We start from the raw sequence: 18,933 nt of genomic DNA, 5'->3' as shown, positions 1-18,933 counted from the left end.
CCCTAGAAAGAGGGGCCACATGAGGGGGAGTGTTATAAAGTATAAAAGATTAAATAACGCCTTCTCCAACCACTTAAGCTCTTAGAGTAACTGGTTGTTTCACAAAAACATAGCCAAAGAAAATCCTAGTTGACCTGGCACAAAGTGATCGAGTACTCAGTTGACACAACCATAACTCGGGAGAGTTAAAAGGAGTTTCGATTGACTTTGTAGGGCAAAATGTGGACTTGAACAAGAACGTGGCCAAGGTAAAAGGGAATTGATTGAGAGTCGGAGGAGTCCACGATGATGCGAAGGAGTTTTTCCTTTTTTTATTTCTTGAAGGGTTAAGTTTTTTTTTTTTTTTTGATAGGCGTGAAGGGTTAAGTTATCTCCACTCCATTAGGTAGTTTTGTTTATGAATTGAAGAATCTGCAGTCCAGTTTTTCATTTGGATTGGGTTCCGGTTTATGATCAATTTAAGCTAAAATTTAAGAATCACTCATTTTGAAAAGCTGATCCGGATGGTAGAAGCTCAATAGTCGAGAATCCCCACAATTCTCGTTCCCATTCTCCCTCCAATCCATGCCCACCCTAAAGAGCATAGCACTAATAAAACATAAAGAACGTTTTTCTTGGATGTGTGGCCTTAAAATGTTTATCCCTTGAGATTAAAATCCTAAATTTTAAAAGTGGCTGATCGTGTGGTAGAGAAGGATCTTGTTCAAAAGTGGCATGGGCTGAGATTGGGCTATAACCAAAGCACGGCAGCAAGAAAGTAGTGAGAGAAGAAAATTCTCCTGTTGACATCACAATTGAGTTGAAATTCTATCCATTAGAGCTGAGTTAGAACACAAGATTAACTAAGCTTAGGAAATGAGTTCTCTTGATCATATTAGGAAAATTGTGGCTTGTGCAACTGTAACGTTTGTGACATTGAATGGACTGTCTACGATAAATTTGATTCATATCAAGCTGTAGAATCAAGTAGAGATCCGGCTTAATGAGCGAGTAGGAATGAATTTCACAATGATGCTCCTTCTCAGGACTACTCAGTTGTGACTGCGGGAGCAGAAAAATAGATTGCGGGTCTGAAATTTCAATTAGAAGGGCGAAAACATAACTCGCACCTAAGCTATGGAATATATATCTAGAAAATGTCAAGGAAGATTGTGCCAAATCTTCTTGTATAGCAGGCAAAATGGGTGGAGAGGAATCACCCCTGCTTTTCATTTTTATTTTTTTTTTCGTTAACCTTGTAGAAAAAAGTGCAAAAGCACTTCACGGGAATTGGGTGAATGATGAGAAAATCTGCTGAAAAGTGAGCCTTTGTGGCTGCTCTGACATGCATGCGACAAATGCCTTTTGCGATGGAAGTAAGCAAATCCCCTTTGAACAATGGCTGTAAAAACTGTATGAAGCAAGGGCGAAAATGCCTCTTCACATGCTTCTTACAGTTTTCCTAAGCTAAAGGCATTTACGCCCTTGCCTCGTACAGTTTTCCTAAGCTTAGGAAAACTGTATGGCATGTTCAAAAGACAAACAATCTCACATACTTTAGGCCATGATTTGCTTTAGATTTTGAGAACCCGTTGAGAGTCTAAAACTAATTATTTGACTCAAAATTTAAGGCCCTGCTTGTTTTGGATTTTGAGATATGACTGAACCACCCCCCTTACTCCAACAAGGGGCAACTTTATAATAAGAGGCTGTCGTTGAACGAACACTAAGTGGCCCCTTGATATTTGATCCAACAATGTCCCGACTGTATTAAGACTGTTCGAATACCAAAGGTGGTAATCCATTTCCAAAGTTGATATTTGATCCAAGTATGTCGTGTTCGTAACTCCATTAATATATTCACCCCCATTTCTTTCCCCTGGGCCACACTCTTTTTGTGTATTTATGACTACTCAGGGTGGCCAGGCGAAGAAGTTTGCAAAAAATAACTAAGACAAAATGTTTATTTCTTACGTACAAGAACATTCACACACTAATATAGTAATATCCACTAAACACAAGATAAAACAACACTACGAATAAATAATAATAAATGTAACAGAAAAATAGAAATGGAAGAATACGACAAAATCAAAGAGCAAAAGTAGCAGCCAAAACTGCTAAACCACTCAAAAAGAACCGGACCTCGTACTTAGGTTTCGAGCCCGACACGTCCGATATGCTCGGAGAAATTTTGGGCGATAGTGGACTCGGCGGGCTGAGAGATGATGAGATCGACGGTGCCGGAACCTTTGCCGGAATGTCAGCACTCGCCGGTACCGTTGCAGGAGATATCGCTGGACTAACAGGAGTTGGCATGATCGACGGAGACGACACCGGAGGGTTTTGAACGCTCGACGGACTGACAGCGGGGACTACCGGAGCGGATGCTGGAGAGGTGGCGGGCACGGCCGGCGATGTTGCAGGAGAAGGAGGGCTGGTTGGGGCGGCGGAAGAGGCCGGCGATGTTGCCGTAGAAGGAGGGCTGATTGGGGCGGCAGAAGAGGCCGGCGATGTTGCAGGAGGAGGAGACGCTGTCGGAGATTTTGAAGGGGCGGCGGAGGGGACTGGCGAGGACGTCGATGGAGGAGGAGATGATGTTGGTGATTTGGAAGGGGATTGGAGAGGAGCCAGTGGAGATTTCACCGGAGGTGGTGATGCCATGGTTGTAGCCGGTGCCGGAGCAGGGGCCTGTGCTTGGCCGGAATCTGACGTGGCAAATAGGAAGAGAGTGAACGCAAGGAGGTAATACATTTCAAAATGTTGGATTATAACCGTAAAATGAAGGCAAAATATATATCTTTGCCGGTGTTGGAAAAGGCGAAAAAGATCGGATTCCGGCAATGCAGGGTGATTACAGGCAAGAGGAGAGAGTGTCCGATATGAGTAAAAAGGTTTAGGATTTTGGGAGGGTTTTATAGAGAGAGCGGGTTGAAACGTTTGGAATTAAAAAAAAAAGGCAATGTGACCGTTGATGTGGGGCCCATTTTGGTCACCAGCAATCGCGAGTTATCTTACCGTTGCGTTGAGATAGTAACCTCTGACTGGGTAAGCCGGTCGCTTGTCTCTGAAGGCTGTACGGACGGACATTTGTGCCGGTCGCTCAACTGGCACGTGGCGAGATTATAACGGACGAACAGGCAGATGAGCTGGAACTTTTGTCTCGGTGTAAGGGATCTTACGTCACTGGCAGGACACGCTGACACAATCCTGTTGTTTTGTTCTTTCTCGAGGAATTATATTTAAAATATGGCAAATTGATCGCCACCGTCCATGAGGTGGAGCCCACGTTGGTGGAAAATGTGGTACAAACTACATCAATTGGATGACCTTGAACGGTCTGATGAATAGATTTTTCTGCATTGGAATGCGGATGGTCTTTGTGTTTTTTTTAAGTGTCGTTTGTGGGTAAGGAATCAACGGTAGGGATTATAAAATGATTTCTACCGCGTGGCTCATTTACATTTTGTGGGCGTATAAAACAGGTGCTCATCATCTCATCCTTGATATTTGATCCAAAAGAAGAGCTGCAGTTAGTTCAAATATCTAGGGTCGTATTCTACCTTCTACGAACCACCTTTCCATGTTTATACACCCATTCTTAATATAATTTCCCCACATTTATAAGGGTGCAACCCGACTCAACCCGAGGAACCCTTTTTTCCAACTCTATCGGACCCGACTGAGTTTTTAAGCTTTAAATGTACAAACTAAAAACTAAAAAATTTGATAAAAATATGATCTATAGGGGGACTGATTATTAGAGGTTTGATCCTAACCCTCTATAGATAGGAAGGTTAAGCTCAACCTATGGAAATGATTTTTGGGGCACAACCTATTTAGGTTGTGGCCCATCTAATGTACAATTTGGATCATCCTATGGTGCGGGCAATACCATACTTTTTAATAAAGTGAGGAGTGTGATCATCAAAATAGTCCTTGGGAGATCAGATGGGTAGGAATAGGATTATCTTGTGGTGATGGTTTATGGGATACTGTTGTGGCTCAACAAATGAACGATTTGGATCATCCTAATAAAGGGGCCCTATATACAACCTCTTCTGCATTATGTCCGAGCATTCAGGCTCGGATGATTGGTGCGATTTGGGGGCCATGGGAGATCCAAGGTGGGGCCTCTGAGGGTGACAGTCCAGATCAAATGTAGGTGTTGCTCTGCTCCCCATATTCATATATTTGGGGGAGTTTTTATATGATGCCCGACCGTAAAAAAGGTACTGACCTTGTCGGGAACCATATAATTTCTCTGAGTAGGGATGTTTATGTCCCTTTTGATTACTAGGGACACCCAGCGCCAGTGTATCAATGACCAAAGGGGGCCTATTGTACTTGATGTCAGTGGATTTGATTGCCACGTACAGTGCCGCTGGGTGTCCTGTGATCAAAAGGGGCGTAATATTCACTTCCCCATTGTAATAGAGAGTGCTGGCTTCATCGTATAACAGATTTAAATTCTTTTTAAAATTTTAAATTTTCACGAAGCCGAAACCATTTGGGCGCGACCCTCGCCTCCCAACACTGGTAAGCATCCGCCACGCTCTTCTTGTTTTTCCTTATAACGATTATTAGAGTCTCTATATCATCGTACTTGTTGTACACCACATGTTTGTAAAAATGACTCTTAGATAAATTTGTTCGATTTCTATAACATTACTAAATATGCCCCTACGGATGATGATAAAGAGACCACACAATACCCTTAGAGAGTACTTTGATTCACTGTGAATGCTGAAGCAATACCAAGTTGCGAGTTGCAACACATTTAGGTCCTGTTTGTTTTGGATCATGAGAACCGATTGTGAGTCCAGAACTGATTATTGGACTCAAAATTAAATGAGAACTAATCAGTAGTTTTGTTCAAGAAATAATCAGTAAATTGTTCTACCTCCATTAAATTGTCACATTGTTTCACACTTTCACTGTCTTTCTTACTCTGCATCTGTTTCTTTTAACCAATGAATTTTAATATTTTTTATTTTTGGTAAAAACAAAATTGGGTATGTCTTCTCTCTTTCTTTGTTTTTTTTATTTTATTTTGTAGATTTGCATATTATGCAGTCTTCAAATTGACTAAAAACAACTATGGTTTTGAGAATTCAGTAATTATGTTGGTATTTTAAATATTAGGGAGTCCAGATTCTCAAGCGCCGTTGCAAAATGGGGGGCAAAGGGCGCCCCCATTGTTCAAATTCCATTTAATATGGCACATAAATTTATGGTCATAAATGCCTTTAGTGGAATTAGACCAATAGGGCCGCCTTTGCTCCCTTTTTTGCAAGGGCACCTGTGAATCTAGCATTCCTCTATTAATATTAGGGCCCGTTTGGATACCTCAAATATTGTATTTGGATTTGGAATTGAGTTTTGAATACAAAATGAATAGATCCGGCAGCTCATGTTGAGGGAGAGAGAGAGGGAAGGGGGTACTTCCTATTTGAGGGGAGAGGTTGAGGAGCAAAGAGGGTGAAGGAAACTGCCAGATCTGTGGGTTTCCAATTTCTTTTTTGCACAGCTTATTTGGAAATCTGATTTTTTTCACTGTCAGTTGCTGAATTGGAAATCCAAGAATTTGGTCCGGATCCAAATTACAATGCAAAAAGGGCTGCAAAGGTGAGAAATCCAAATCAAAATCTTCTTTGCATCCAAACGGTCCCTTAGTGCATTTCCACACCATCATTTTTTCGTGCAAACACTATATACATGTAATCTACTCTCTCTCTCTCTCTCTCTCTCTCTCTCTCTCTCTCTCTCTCTCTCTCTCTGCATAAATTGTTAAATTGCATGTTGTAGAGCTATCTTCTGTCCAAGTTTTTACCAATTACATTGGTGACAAATAAAGAAGGGTCAGTCATTTATGTGGTATATAAGTCTGCCTAAACCATTGTATTTGGCGATTGAAGGTCCAGTAAACTTCATTAGTTGCCATGTGTCTCGTATTTCTGTTGCTTCTTAACTCAAATTATATATTTCATCAGGATTCTTTTATGATTTTGTGATCTTATGACAGCATCAGTTTTATTCTTCTTTTTTTTGGAATTTATTTGCCTTCATATTATTAGCATATGGCAACAAACAGCACAATGAGAAGTAACACAATAACTTGTGGATGTGGATGAGGCCCTGTTCGTTTTTGGATACATATAGCTAGATAGTACGTATACAAAACTACAAAATTGACATAGGCCCTGTTCGTTTTTGGATTTTGAGTCCAAATTTAATTTTGAGTTTAATAATCAGTTTTGGACTCAAAATCCAAAACAAACAGGGCCATGGAGTTTTCAAATAAAGCCACTCACATGGGGCATTGTACATGTGAAACAACCAGTTACTTCAAAAGCTTAAGCTGTTGGAGAAGGCGTTATTTATTCTTTTATACTTTAACACTCCCCCTCGCGTGTGGCCCCTCTTTCTAGGGCTGGCCTACACGTGGCACATGCGGCCCCTCTTTTGGATTTGGCCATTGCATGTGGATTTTTGCTATAGGGAGGTTTGAACTCCCTTTGGCTCTGATACCATGTGAAACAACAAGTTACTCCAAAAGCTTAAGCTGTTGGAGAAGGCATTATTTATTATTTTATACTTTAACAGTATACAATTCCAAGGAGTTCTTAAGAAACCATATGTAGCACTGAGGATTTAGTTGACTATAGTCATTGACACATACTTTATGGCTACAGGTGTATTTTTGTGTATCCAACTATTGTACTGTATCATATTTTGTGTATCCTGTATTTGTATCCAACTATCATATTGTGTCAAATTTCTAATCCAAACAAGTCACACTCTTAGCAGTACTTTCAATATACCAATCTTTCAGAATTTTGACATGGACAGAAATCAAGGGCCTCTTTGGATGCCCACCAAAATCATTGCTTATTTGCAAATATGATTCTTTGAAGTTAATATTATTCGCAAATGAGGCGTCAACACCTCTTTGGAAGCCATTAGCTATATCATTTACAAAACTATTATAAACAGTATTTGTAAAATGATCATATTCAATTTCAAAACCATGTTAATATAAGATTATATGCAAAATTGCAAATAATTCTTAAGAGGTATCCGAAGATTCCATAAACATCTTATAGCATAATTAATCCACTTTGGATTATCACAGACAAATGTATTGATGAAGACATCTGTAGTCGCTCTTGATCATGGAAAGAGACATTTTGACTCTTTACATGGGATGCAGGTTCCAAAGTCAACCTTAGTTTCTGTGTAATATGTTGAAAACTGGATCTCTTTCTATTAGTTGCTTATTTATTGCCATTTTTCGCATACATCTTGATTTGTAACATGCTAAATACCTGATTCCTTTTGTAGTCGGACTATGATTTGACCATTTTGTCTCACATTTTTCTTGTCATTCTGCAATTCTGAGTAATTCCTAATTCCATCTGTGATGACTTGTGACTATATTATAATCAATCTGCCGGCTAAGCTATAAACCAGCGGAGAAGCTAAAATAGAACTCAGTCACTTTATGAATACGCATGTTCATCCGTGTAGCTCGGCACACCAGAAACAGGTGGCAGCTGCATTATCATGGTGGTTGGAGGTCGAATGCCCAAAGGCCACCACTTCAAGTACACTATCATCAAACTCAAAGATGATGGTGGGTCCCACAACCACTTGGACCACTATTCAATGTGGTTAGGGTAGTCCATGAGCTGGGGGAGTCCCACCAATCCCACCATCATCATAGTGCGAGTTATGGGGCCAGTAGGAGTATTGGTGGAGGAAGATTTGGGAAGTCACAGAACCTGCACAGACCAATCAATAGTTCCATCCATCATTATCAAAAGATATAATATATAAGAATCTGAATAAATGAAAATAGTTGAATCAAGCGGCACTTTCTCAACTCAAACTGCCGGTACGCTTTATATAATTACTTTTTATTTCAAGTAGTTACAAAGTACTTACTGATTTTGAAAGTGATCAACGAAGCATCAGGTTTCCCGGTTGCCTGCATGCAACCTTGCAAGTAGAACATAAGTCCTTGGCTGTTTTGTCACTGGTTTGGCTGCAAAATAATCACTGTGTAGAGAATATTTTTGTACTAAGCTTTTTAAAATGAAAAGCATGTGAACTAATTTCCCTATGGCTTGATGGAGTTGTAATTTTTTTATTTTTTTTCTTTCTTTGAGGGATGTTGTAATTATTTTTAAGATTTGCATTTCAAATTTTATGCATGTTTTAGATTTGTGGATCCGACTTAGGAGCCCTTAACATTTTGGAGCTTATGCTCGAGAAAGTGATTCATTATGTGTTATGGGAACTGATTTCCCTATGGCTTGAGGGAGTTGTAATTTTTTTTGAGGTATTTAATATGCATGCTTTAGATTTGTGGGTGTGCCTTATAAGCCCCTAAATTTTTGGAGGTTATGCTCAAGAAAGTGATTCATTATGTGTTTTCAAAAACATCTTTTCGAAATGATATAGAAGTGACAAAATTAAGTAATTCTCATATGTGCAAGTTAACATTGATTCATATACTTGTCCTCACTTATTAGATGAACTATTTTAGATGGTTGTTCATTTGAGTTCTAGTTGATATCTTGTGGGATATGTTTGTTTAGCAACGATTGAAAAAGGTACATTTATTGTTAAGTCTTCTGCAGGTTGAAATATTCAATGCCTGTGTTTACACTGCTAATGCCAGAAATTGAATTATGAATATTCTACTACAGTTTCTGATTGATGATTGTTTACTCCATGGTGACTTGTTCACTGACTGCTCAATTGTGGATTTCTTCATCTATGGAGATTGCTACTACGTGTATTATGCCTGAGGCTAGTTTTATTCATTTAGCAGGTCAATTCCAGTGACAAACATCCATCACAAGATCTCAATTGTATCTTGCACAATTACTATGAAGAATGTGGTTTGTTGGCTTTCTTACTTCGCCCAGGAGACACTTGCTGAATCATATGGTCTATATGTTGCGGAATGTGAATCTTGTTGTCATTTCATCAACGGTCAACAAAGGTTACACCTAGATGCCACAATTTTAGTTTCCAAGTTTAGAATTTTTTCTTTTGAACAATTAAAGCTATTATATAAATCTCTAACATTCTATTCATACTAAAAAAAAGCTATTATATAAAACACTATAACGACAAGACATTTGCTTTTATGTCTTCATAACTCAAGTAATATTTTGTGACAGGAAAGTATCTCGAACGCATGCAACTCTATTCAATCCATTCCACTCTTGGAGCAGTAAGAGACATCAATAAGGATGTTAATCATGCTCATAAAGATGAAGTTTCCTCCATGTCCTTGGCGAAAAGCTTAGCATGTCTGCCTGATGAATCCCCTCTTCCTACTGAGACAAAACCCCGAACCCGAATGGAACTCAAAAGATCGATTGAAATCCACATAAAAAGGAGAGTGAAGGAACAGTACACAAATGGAAAGTTTCATAATCTTCTGGAAAAAGTAATTGCAAATCCAAGAACTCTTCAGGATGCATATGATGTTATCAGGCTCAATTCCAACATTGAACTAACATCAGAGTGTGATGATCTCTGTTTCACGTCCATGGCAGAACAACTTGCGAGGGGGGGTTTCGACATCAAAGCTAATACCTTAACAATTTCGACAAAGAATAGGAGGAGTGAAGCCTTGGTCCTTCCTAACTTAAAGTTGAAAGTTATTCAGGAAGCCATCAGAATAGTTCTCGAGGTTGTTTACAGGCCACACTTCTCTAAGATTTCACATGGTTGTAGAAGTGGAAGGGGGCATCACTCAGCTATTAAGTACTTATGCAAAGAGATCCACAAGCCCAATTGGTGGTTTACTCTACGCATGAACAAAGGCGTCGATGCTAGTGTTCTCAATAAGCTCATTTTAGAAATGGAGGAATATATTATAGACACTGGGTTATATTCTATCCTTCGTCACATGCTTGATGCTCAGGTACTGAACTTGGAATTCGGTGGTTTCCCGAAAGGCCAAGGTCTTCCCCAAGAAGGAGTGCTGTCGCCAATTTTGATGAATATATATCTTGATCTCTTCGACCGTGAATTCTATAGAATACGCATGAGATATGAAGGTCTTGGTCTGGATCCTCATTCTGTTCAAGGACAACAACAATCTAAGCTGCGCCACTGGTTCAGGAGACAAATGGAAGATGATAAAGAGCATGTGGAGGAGAATTCAGGTTTAAGACTCCATGCTTGTCGTTACATGGACGAAATATTTATTGCGATCGCAGGAACCAAAGATGTTGCGCTTAATTTGAAGGTTGAGATCCAAAACTACTTGAAGAACTCACTATATCTAGATGTGGACGACCAAACAGAAATATTAGCAATTGATAGTGCTTGGGGGGTGCAGTTTCTTGGTATGGTTTTTCAAGCAAGCGTAAAGGAGAATGGTTCGGTGAGATCCGTGCACAAGTTGAAGGATAAGGTTCGTTTATTTGCTATGCAGAAAAAGGAGCTTTGGGATGCTGGGACAGTTAGAATGGGAAAGAAATGGTTAGCCCATGGTTTGAAGAAGGTTAAAGAATCAGAGATCAAGCAATTGGCAGATAGCAACTCTGTCTTGAACCAGATTTCTCATTACCGTAAAGATGGGATGAAAACTGATCATTGGTTCAAGTTCTTACTCAAAATATGGATGCAAGATGTGAATGCTAGGGCTGAAAATAACGAGGAGGAAGTTCTATGCAAGTATATTGCAGAACCAGCACTCCCAAAAGATCTAACAGACTCCTTTTACAATTTTCAGAAGCAAGCGAAGGAATATGTGTCCTCAGAAACTGCTGCTACTAATGCACTGCTGTCCAATTCTAGCATTGGCATGAGCTCAAGCTCTAGCACCGGTAATACCACGACCAAAGTGGTCGTGCCTGTTAATTTTATAAAGAAGAGTCTCCTCCGTTACGGTTTAATCAACAAGGATGGATTTCCATGGCGAGTTTCTACTCTAGTCCTACAAGACGATATCCATATCATACATTGGTTTTTGGGTCTTAGTCGAAGATGGCTTAGATGGTACCATCAATGTGATAACTTTGAAGATGTTAAACTAATGATAGTTGAGTACGTGAGGAAGTCTTGCATTCGAACGTTGGCAACCAAGCATCGGATGTGGGAAGCTGAGATCGAGAGGCGGTTCGAGTTAGAGCTGAGTGGTATTCCTTCAACACAAGAAATGGAGTCTGATATGATGTTATCGGCATTGGATTTTCAGCTTTCCAGTGAAGATGAGGCTTTGACGTATGGGATTTCATATAGTGGGATATGTATGTTATCTCTTGCATGGTTGAAGGATCCCTCTGAGTCTTGTCAGTGTTATGTTGTGGGGTGCTTAGCATCGGCACCGGGGATCTACACCCTTTATGTGAATGAAAGGCAGAAGTTCCCAGGCTGGAAAACTGGGTTTTCAACAGCAATCCATCCTAGCTTGAACCGAAGGCGAATTGGTTTGTGTAAGAAGCATGTTGAGGATTTGTATTTGGGTCACATATCCCTTCAATCTATCGACTTTGGCGCTTCTAATAGATGATATCACTTCAATCTCTCACATGTCACTTCATGAAGTTTGGGTAAAATGGATCAAGAGTCGGGGTCACACGAGGCCGTTGTAATGGTTTCGACATTACAAGTAATTGAGGGCATTTTAGTTTGAGTTCTTTGTATTCATGAGCCACCATTTGTTGATTGCAGCCCCAGAGGTGGGTTCAGAAAAAACTTATCCTCATGAAAATCAATGTTGAGAAAATGTATTATTATTAACATTTAATATTACATCTGATACAGATTCTGAGAGTGAATGACAAAATGAGAAAGAGTACAAACGATAGTCATCTTTACAAATTGCCACAAACATCTAATCCATCATGTGTCTCAGATTCTAGAAGTTGGGTTTTGGATCACCCAATACATACAAGTAGTTTATCCTGGTTTTGCAACTTGAGGTAAAACTTATGTGTCTTACACTAGAAAAAATGAAGAAGATCCGTGTGATGATCTTGATCAAGGGCAGGTACTGAAGATGTTGAGTGGCTATCATTGATCATGTGGTTGTATGATTGCATGATCTGAGTTAATAACTATATACCTTATGGTGGGACTCACCATGGACATCAAGCACAAAAATAAAATAAAATAAAATAATCAATGATTCTACTAACCGCTTGATTATTAGAATTCAAAAGGATGGTGTTTTTATTTATTTATTTATCGATAACACTACAAGCTTGGATCGAACATATAGCATATCATCTGAACATGTGGTTCCACCATAGTAGGGCCCACCAAATGGAAGTTCCTCATCAACTGACCGTCCACGAAGAATAAAAACAAGGGCTAAGCTTCAAACAAACGCCACCAACTTCCCGATTTACACGCAAAGGACTTTCCGGGAGGGTCTTTCAACGCGTTCACGTTGCTTTTAAGTTATTCTTTCCTGCTTTTTCCTTTCCTCGTTGAGTCGGGGTCGAAGCAATCACTGCAAGGAAATCATGCCTGGGAAAAAACAAGACTCTGGGCCCGCATATACTAAAATCCATTGATGGAAGCATGGATCCCTAAATGGACGGTCCATCATGTCTTCTCCGTAGAGTTTCATAGTCCAAGATGGATAGTTTTCTTCATTCGTAGGTTGCACGTTTTATTCAAGTCTTTTACACGTTTTATCTAAAGATTTTCACACTCCAAGATTAACAGTTTGGACATACATAGGTGGTACATTTTATGCAAGTCAATAAAAAAACAAAGAGGACTTATGAGAAGTGATTTATTCGCCCCCTTTTCTTCCCCGGGCCACCCCCTACAGTGCATTTATGACTACTCTTTCTACACTAAAGGGGGTGGCCCGGGGTAGAAAAGGCGGCGAATATATCATTTCCATATATAAGTCTCTACTACTAACTACTGAGCATTGACGAAAAGGTGTTCGCCCAGAGAAGAAGAGGGGGCGAATATATCATTCGCCTATATAATAAGTCTCTCGTAGTAAGCATGGATCACATGAAGAGAGAGAGAGAGAGAGAGAGATGGCTAAGTGGTTCTTTTCTCCGTCCTCACAACAGCTATTTTTTCTCCTCCTCCTAGCAATTCACACACCCTTGAAAGGTACTAGTGCCTTAAAACCCAAGGTCACAAATCTGGGTTTCTACATGCACGACATTGTTAGCGGTCCCAATGCGACCGCTGTACGTGTGGCACCAAACCAACCCCTTAACTTCTCTGGCTCGAACCCAGTCGCAGCCATGTTCGGGTCGGTCTATATCATAGACGACCCGCTCACGGTCACACCGGACCCAAAATCTACGGTGATGGGACGAGCACAAGGGATGTACGCTATGTCATCTCTAGAGGAAAAATTCAGCCTTTTGATGACACTCACATATTCATTCATCAGTGGTCCTTTCAATGGAAGCTCAATCAGCGTCGTCGGACGTAATCAGGTGATGAATAGAGTGAGAGAAATGCCGATCGTTGGGGGCACCGGGATTTTCCGATTGGGACGCGGGTATTGCTTAGCACAAACACACTCGACTGCTGGGTCTAACGTTGTGATTCATTATAATGTGACCGTGCTGCATTACTAAATGAGACAATGGAATTTTATTTTTTATTGTTATTTGTATTTGCTAAAGACATGAGAGTGAAGTATATCAGTATAGCATATGTTTTTTTTCTTTTTTTTCTTTTTTAACTTCTTCATTTGTTAACTTAGCACTCATCTATTGAGTACTGAGCTACATCCACATCATGTATTTGATCATTGGGAACTTATTGTTTTCCCATTTCCCCTAGTTATCGTCTTTATGATTAGTTCTAAGAATTTTGATCGCCTGAGACCCATTATTCTCCCTCTTTTTCCAACTCTGAGGATGGGGGGAGGAGCTTTGTACTCTTGATTCTAATATCTTTTTTTATATTGGGTCTTGCCTAACCCCAGCTTACCTATAAAAAAAAAAAATCTTCATTTTGCAAATTTCCGATATTGGAAAAGATTTTCCATGTAAAATGAATTAACTAAACTTTAAAAAATTCATTTTCAAATAAAATTTCTTCCTGCTTCCAAACAGCCCGAGAAAAATGAAAAAAACGAAAACCGCAAACATCTTGCAATGGCGATTAAGTGCTAGGTGCATAGATTAAAGCTATGGATATTCACACTACCATGTTTTAATAATTGCACAAACTCAGCTTTTCTTTTCTTTTTAATTGGCGTTTGAACGCTCTCCGAGTTGTAATAACCTTTGACAGCTGTTTAAAAGAAAAGACAAGCTGGGTTTGTGCAATTATTCAAACATGGCCGTGCAAAGTGCAAACATCAGTAATCTTGATTAATTACACACTCCAATCTTGTGTAATCTGCTAGCCAGTGCCCTTCTTGTTCTTCATTTCATATCTCAAGGAAGAAAGAGCAATAGAAACACAGATAATGTTCATTACCAAGTGAACTTTGCTTTGAATGATACTATGATACTATGACAAGCCTTAATATGAGAAACGCATGAGATGCCTGATCTGGCCCCTCCCATGTGACATTCGGGTGATCCCGACCCTCCATTTTGTAGGCCCTATTCTGAGGATGGCGTGACAGTAAAATTGAAGTAATCAGATGATTCTCATGGTCTGATTAATGGCTTGACTAACTATCTGCATCCCAGTAGGGCTGCAACATTTTAATTTATACACCATGCATAGCTTGGGTGGGGCCCACAATCTTACACCTCATGTTTTGATGACTTGGCACAACCGTTATACACCATGCATAGCTTGGGTGGGGCCCATCATCTTAAACCTCATGTTTTGATGACTTGGCACAACCATCTCCACCCAAACCATGGATAATATGGCCCACAATTTTACACCCAATATTTATAAGGGGGTGAGGCCCACCATTTTGTTTTGGATCTTTGGATGTGCTAATCTTTCTTCTTCCTTCCATCCCATTAGTGGGGCCCACCATTTTTTCCCAAACCCATGCATGCGGTAAAATGCTAGTATATCTATATGGTAATTCTTTAAATTCCCCTAAATTGAAGATCTTTATTTTCCATTTTAGTCCACCATTTTCATTTAAAACTGAAATTAACATTCCATAATTAAGACCATCAATCCCTCCTTCCCCTTTGTTTTCAAATTTCAAAAATACTTGGAACCAGTTTTCTCACCTCCATACTTCAAAACCTTCTCACCTCCATTTGCTTAGGTATGTAACCATCTCTCTCTTTCTCAATTGTACTGAAATTAGATGTACTGTAATGGCTAATGATTCGTTTGCCATCTGATTCCAAATGCAGAAATTGGATCACCTGTAAAGAAAATGGACCCATATTGGCCACTTTCCACGGAAAAAGATTTCATTACTTTCTCCTTCATGGACGATGGAGATTTTTGCATTGAGAAGAATGATATCTTGGTAGAAGACAGCAGTATAGAACACACGAGTGAGGGGTCGGGCCCGGTTCGAAATCAAGAGGTTAGTCTACAACCGGGCTTCTGTTTAAACACTTCTTTGATCTTGTAAAACCTTTTTTTGTTAAACTTGGGACAGCCCCCTCTAGTGTATTTAGGACTACCCTTTTATATTAGACGGGGCCGCCCAAGTAAGAAAAGGAGGCAAATATATTATTTCTCTTATATTGTATGACAAAACTGTGTTGGCAATATGACCATAGGGGAATGATACTACGACATGCTCCTCTAAAAGATATTAATGAGAAGCTTATGGCTGGGCCTACACCTGCTAGTTTAGCATCAACTCCACTGTCCATTTGGTGGGTTCTACTCTGGAGATTCAATGGCCTAAAATTCTGACTGGGATCAAATTGCAATCGATTGTCTTTTTTACATCCCGTACGTTTGTTTTGACGCTGTTCGTTTTGGATTTTGACAATTGATTTTGAGTTCAAAACTGATTATTAGATTAAAAATTACATGTAATTTTGAGTCCAAAAATCAGTTTTATACTCAAAATTGCATTTAAGTTTGAGTCTAGTAATCAATTTTAAATTTGACAAAAATCAATTCTCAAAGTCCAAAATGAAGAGGGATTTTGAATTTTGCAAATCAATCACATATTCATGTAGTCAATCATACACACATATACACAGACACTCACACATACAGTGACATCAACCCACACACACATACTCATAACAGAGACGTGTGTGCAAGTGCACACACAATCATACACACATACACGGGCACACATATACAAAGATATGTTCACACAAACATGGAGTCTAGTATGTATAACTAACGTTGCATGATGGAAATAAAAACCTCCATCTATGGCTTTTGATCTTTTGGCAAAGATGATTTCTCTACAATCTGATTTTAATAAAAGCCAAAAACATGTGCTATGCATGTTCATTAAAAATTTTACATATATAGAACTCATCATCGTCAAAATTGGGTGTTTCATTCCCAACTGTAAATCGATTTTAGAATCAAAACAACATTATGTAGAATCGTTTAGAGTCAGAATTTGGTTCTACACCGTAATGGATCCTTACTGGGATGTCGAATCAATTGGAATATTCAGTTTTGGACATACAACTAGTTCTCAAAATCCAAAACAAATAGGGCCTTTGGCTATATCATCTCCATATGAGGCCCCATTATATGAACAAAATCTAGATCATGCGATAATCATGTATGTAGGCCCATTCAGAAGTGTGAGAGGTTTTCATTCACATATAGGCATATTTCATATTAAATTTCAAAATGGCAATCAATTAGCTCATGACTGTTGCTAATATGTTCACAGAGTGCGGAAAAGGAAACGGATCCTTATCAGCTGCTTTCCATGAACAAAGACTTCATTACCTTCGGCTCAAAAGACAGCGAAGACCTTCACATGGAAGATAATGGACTTGAACACATGAATGGGCAATTGGGCCTGGTTCAAAATCTAAAGGTTAGTTTTAAAAGGGGTCAAAATCTGATCATTTTTTGTTAATTAAAATTTTCTGTTATGTGAAACAACCATATGCACATTGTTGAGTTGGATGTCTTGAATTCAAACCCGTTTAGGGTCCTACATATTCGGGCCTATTCTGCTTGGCCCGGCCCGTTTATGTGTTTTTTGGCCCGATAAGACTAACTTAAAGCCCGCTTTATATAAAGGAGCTTAGGGCTTATTTTTTTAGCAAGTCTTGTAAAGAGGGTTTAGAGCTCTAAAGAAAGGGGAAAATGATGTGCTAGGGTTTCTAGTGGGTTTGGTGAAAGAGAGACTGATCTTCTCTTGTAATCTCTGAATCTTATAGTGGATTTTCTCGTCGCCTCTGCCGTAGAGTAGGCTTTTTGCCGAACCACGTAAATCTCTGTGTCTTTGTGTGATTGTTTGTGTTTTTTCTTTTGTTTTACTTTGCCATTGAAATCACATATTGCTATTTGGAGTTTTTCACAACACATTAATATTTTATTTACGGTTTCTTGGTTTAAAACAGCAGCTTTCTCGGAATGAGGTTGAAGAAATTGAGGAGAAATACAACCAGGAGGGTTTAATGTATGGAGGAGGAGACGAGTCTCACCAAACAAATGTAGGAGAAGATGATAAATATGATGAAGAGGTGAATAACCCAAATACTTGAGTCTAGCATTCCTCTATAAATAAACATTGATGACCATGATATTTGAATTAGTAAGCATTGGAATGTGATTGTATGGTGTGGATGTAAGATTTCAGGTTCCTCCAAATTCGTGCTCCGGGGCCATACCATTTTCTGGTAGTAGCTCTGCTAGTGGAGTCTCCTTTGCTTTCCCCATGTAAGTACATCCAAAATCCTGGGTTAGAGCAAAGACAAGAATTAGATAAAAGTGCCCTTTTATAATTTTTCTAATCTTTCCACCAATAATGTGCAGATTAACGTGGGAAGGGGAGGGAAGCCCGGTTACAATGCCAAAACCAGAGGGAATGCATTTAAAGAAGCATCTCGCCTTGCGCTTTGGTCTTCGCTGCTGTAGATTTTAAAAAGCACTTTTTTTCATTTTTTGTCTCAATTTTACGGATATCCAATGATTTTCTTCCATTTTGCCTTCATGTCCTTGCTGGGGAATGATGCTATAAGATGCCCATAATCTGAAAATGATACTCGTTATATGGTCACAATTCCTAAGTTCCTGTTTATTTTGGATTTTGAAAATGGATTTTGAGAATTGATTTTTAAGTGGTCCTGTGACATGCAACTAAGGGTGTCAATTTTGGCTCGGGCTCAAAAGCTCGCTCGAGCTTGGCTCGAATCCTTAACGAGCCGAGTCGAGCCGATCCGGCTGGCCAGCTTAACGAGCCGAACCCGAGCTAGGCCAGGCTTGGCTCAGCTCAACTCGTTAAGGCTCATTAAGAATTTAATATATATATCGTAGGGTTGAGATGATCCTATGGATCTGATTTTTTGTAGACAGTCTATCTATGTGAGTGCCTTTAAAATGGATGGCTTGGATCACCCAAACAATGTGGGCCCCCACCGTATTTTAAGCTAGTGTGTAGAGAACTCCCTACACATATGTGTAGGAACCGTTTTCTCATATATATATATATATATATATATATATACACACACTAAAAGGGTTGTCCAGGGAGTGAAAGGGGGAGGCAAAATATGTCACTTCTTTTTTGGAACCCCATTTGTTACTTGGACCACCCCCGTTATGTAAAAAGAATAGTCAAATTACACTAGATAGGGCTGTCCAGGGAAGATGAGGGGTATGAAATTAATATAACCCGAGCTCGATAAGGCTCGCGAGCCTGGCCAAGCTCGGCTCGGCTCGGCTCGGCTCGTTTACACCCCTACATGCAACTGCATTAGCAAGATCTGGAGCATTCACCAATTGATCCTACCATGGAGATACCATAGCTCAAAATACGCTGATTGGACAATCTTAATTATCTCATTGAATGATTTCTGTGTGTTGAATCTAGACCGTTAATTGGTTGGGTTAGTATAATTA

At 39.5% G+C, this 18,933-nt stretch overlaps 2 protein-coding genes, 1 long non-coding RNA gene and 1 pseudogene across 9 annotated transcripts; 3 read left to right on the top strand and 1 right to left on the bottom strand.

Moving 5' to 3' along the window:
• Window positions 1–1,925: 1,925 nt before the first annotated feature.
• Window positions 1,926–2,879, bottom strand: LOC143878203 (uncharacterized). The gene has a single exon (XM_077380501.1). The coding sequence runs from the start codon at window positions 2,731–2,733 to the stop codon at window positions 2,071–2,073; it is 663 nt and encodes a 220-aa protein (XP_077236616.1). The 5' UTR covers window positions 2,734–2,879; the 3' UTR covers window positions 1,926–2,070.
• Window positions 2,880–4,185: 1,306 nt separating this feature from the next.
• On the top strand, window positions 4,186–11,833 carry LOC143879219 (Intron maturase, type II family protein). 6 transcript variants are annotated; one of them, XM_077381473.1, is made up of 4 exons: window positions 4,186–4,518; window positions 7,510–7,876; window positions 8,819–8,992; window positions 9,174–11,833. In XM_077381473.1, exons 3-4 carry the CDS (start codon window positions 8,884–8,886, stop codon window positions 11,519–11,521), a joined length of 2,457 nt encoding a protein of 818 aa, XP_077237588.1. In that variant the 5' UTR covers window positions 4,186–4,518; window positions 7,510–7,876; window positions 8,819–8,883; the 3' UTR covers window positions 11,522–11,833. The 6 variants fall into 6 exon arrangements, with proteins under 6 accessions (XP_077237588.1, XP_077237587.1, XP_077237586.1 ...); XM_077381472.1 differs by having other exon boundaries at window positions 8,816–8,992; XM_077381471.1 differs by lacking the exon at window positions 7,510–7,876 and adding an exon at window positions 5,543–5,607.
• A 1,141-nt stretch (window positions 11,834–12,974) lies between these two features.
• On the top strand, window positions 12,975–13,778 carry LOC143878202 (dirigent protein 23 pseudogene; annotated as a pseudogene).
• A 3,367-nt stretch (window positions 13,779–17,145) lies between these two features.
• On the top strand, window positions 17,146–18,101 carry LOC143878201 (uncharacterized). Of its 2 annotated transcripts, none has more exons than XR_013250895.1 (4): window positions 17,146–17,298; window positions 17,433–17,555; window positions 17,672–17,751; window positions 17,848–18,101. It is a non-coding gene; the product is annotated as an uncharacterized LOC143878201 (long non-coding RNA). The 2 variants fall into 2 exon arrangements; XR_013250896.1 differs by having other exon boundaries at window positions 17,665–17,751.
• The last annotated feature ends 832 nt before the right edge of the window (window positions 18,102–18,933 follow it).

The sequence above is a fragment of the Tasmannia lanceolata genome, unplaced genomic scaffold (assembly GCF_043159265.1).
Source record: "Tasmannia lanceolata isolate RefF3 unplaced genomic scaffold, GAP_Taslan_0.1 ptg000006l, whole genome shotgun sequence".
Taxonomy (NCBI): Eukaryota; Viridiplantae; Streptophyta; class Magnoliopsida; order Canellales; family Winteraceae; genus Tasmannia; species Tasmannia lanceolata.
Note: the sequence above shows the minus strand (reverse complement) of the source record. Positions and strands in the feature narration are given on the sequence as shown.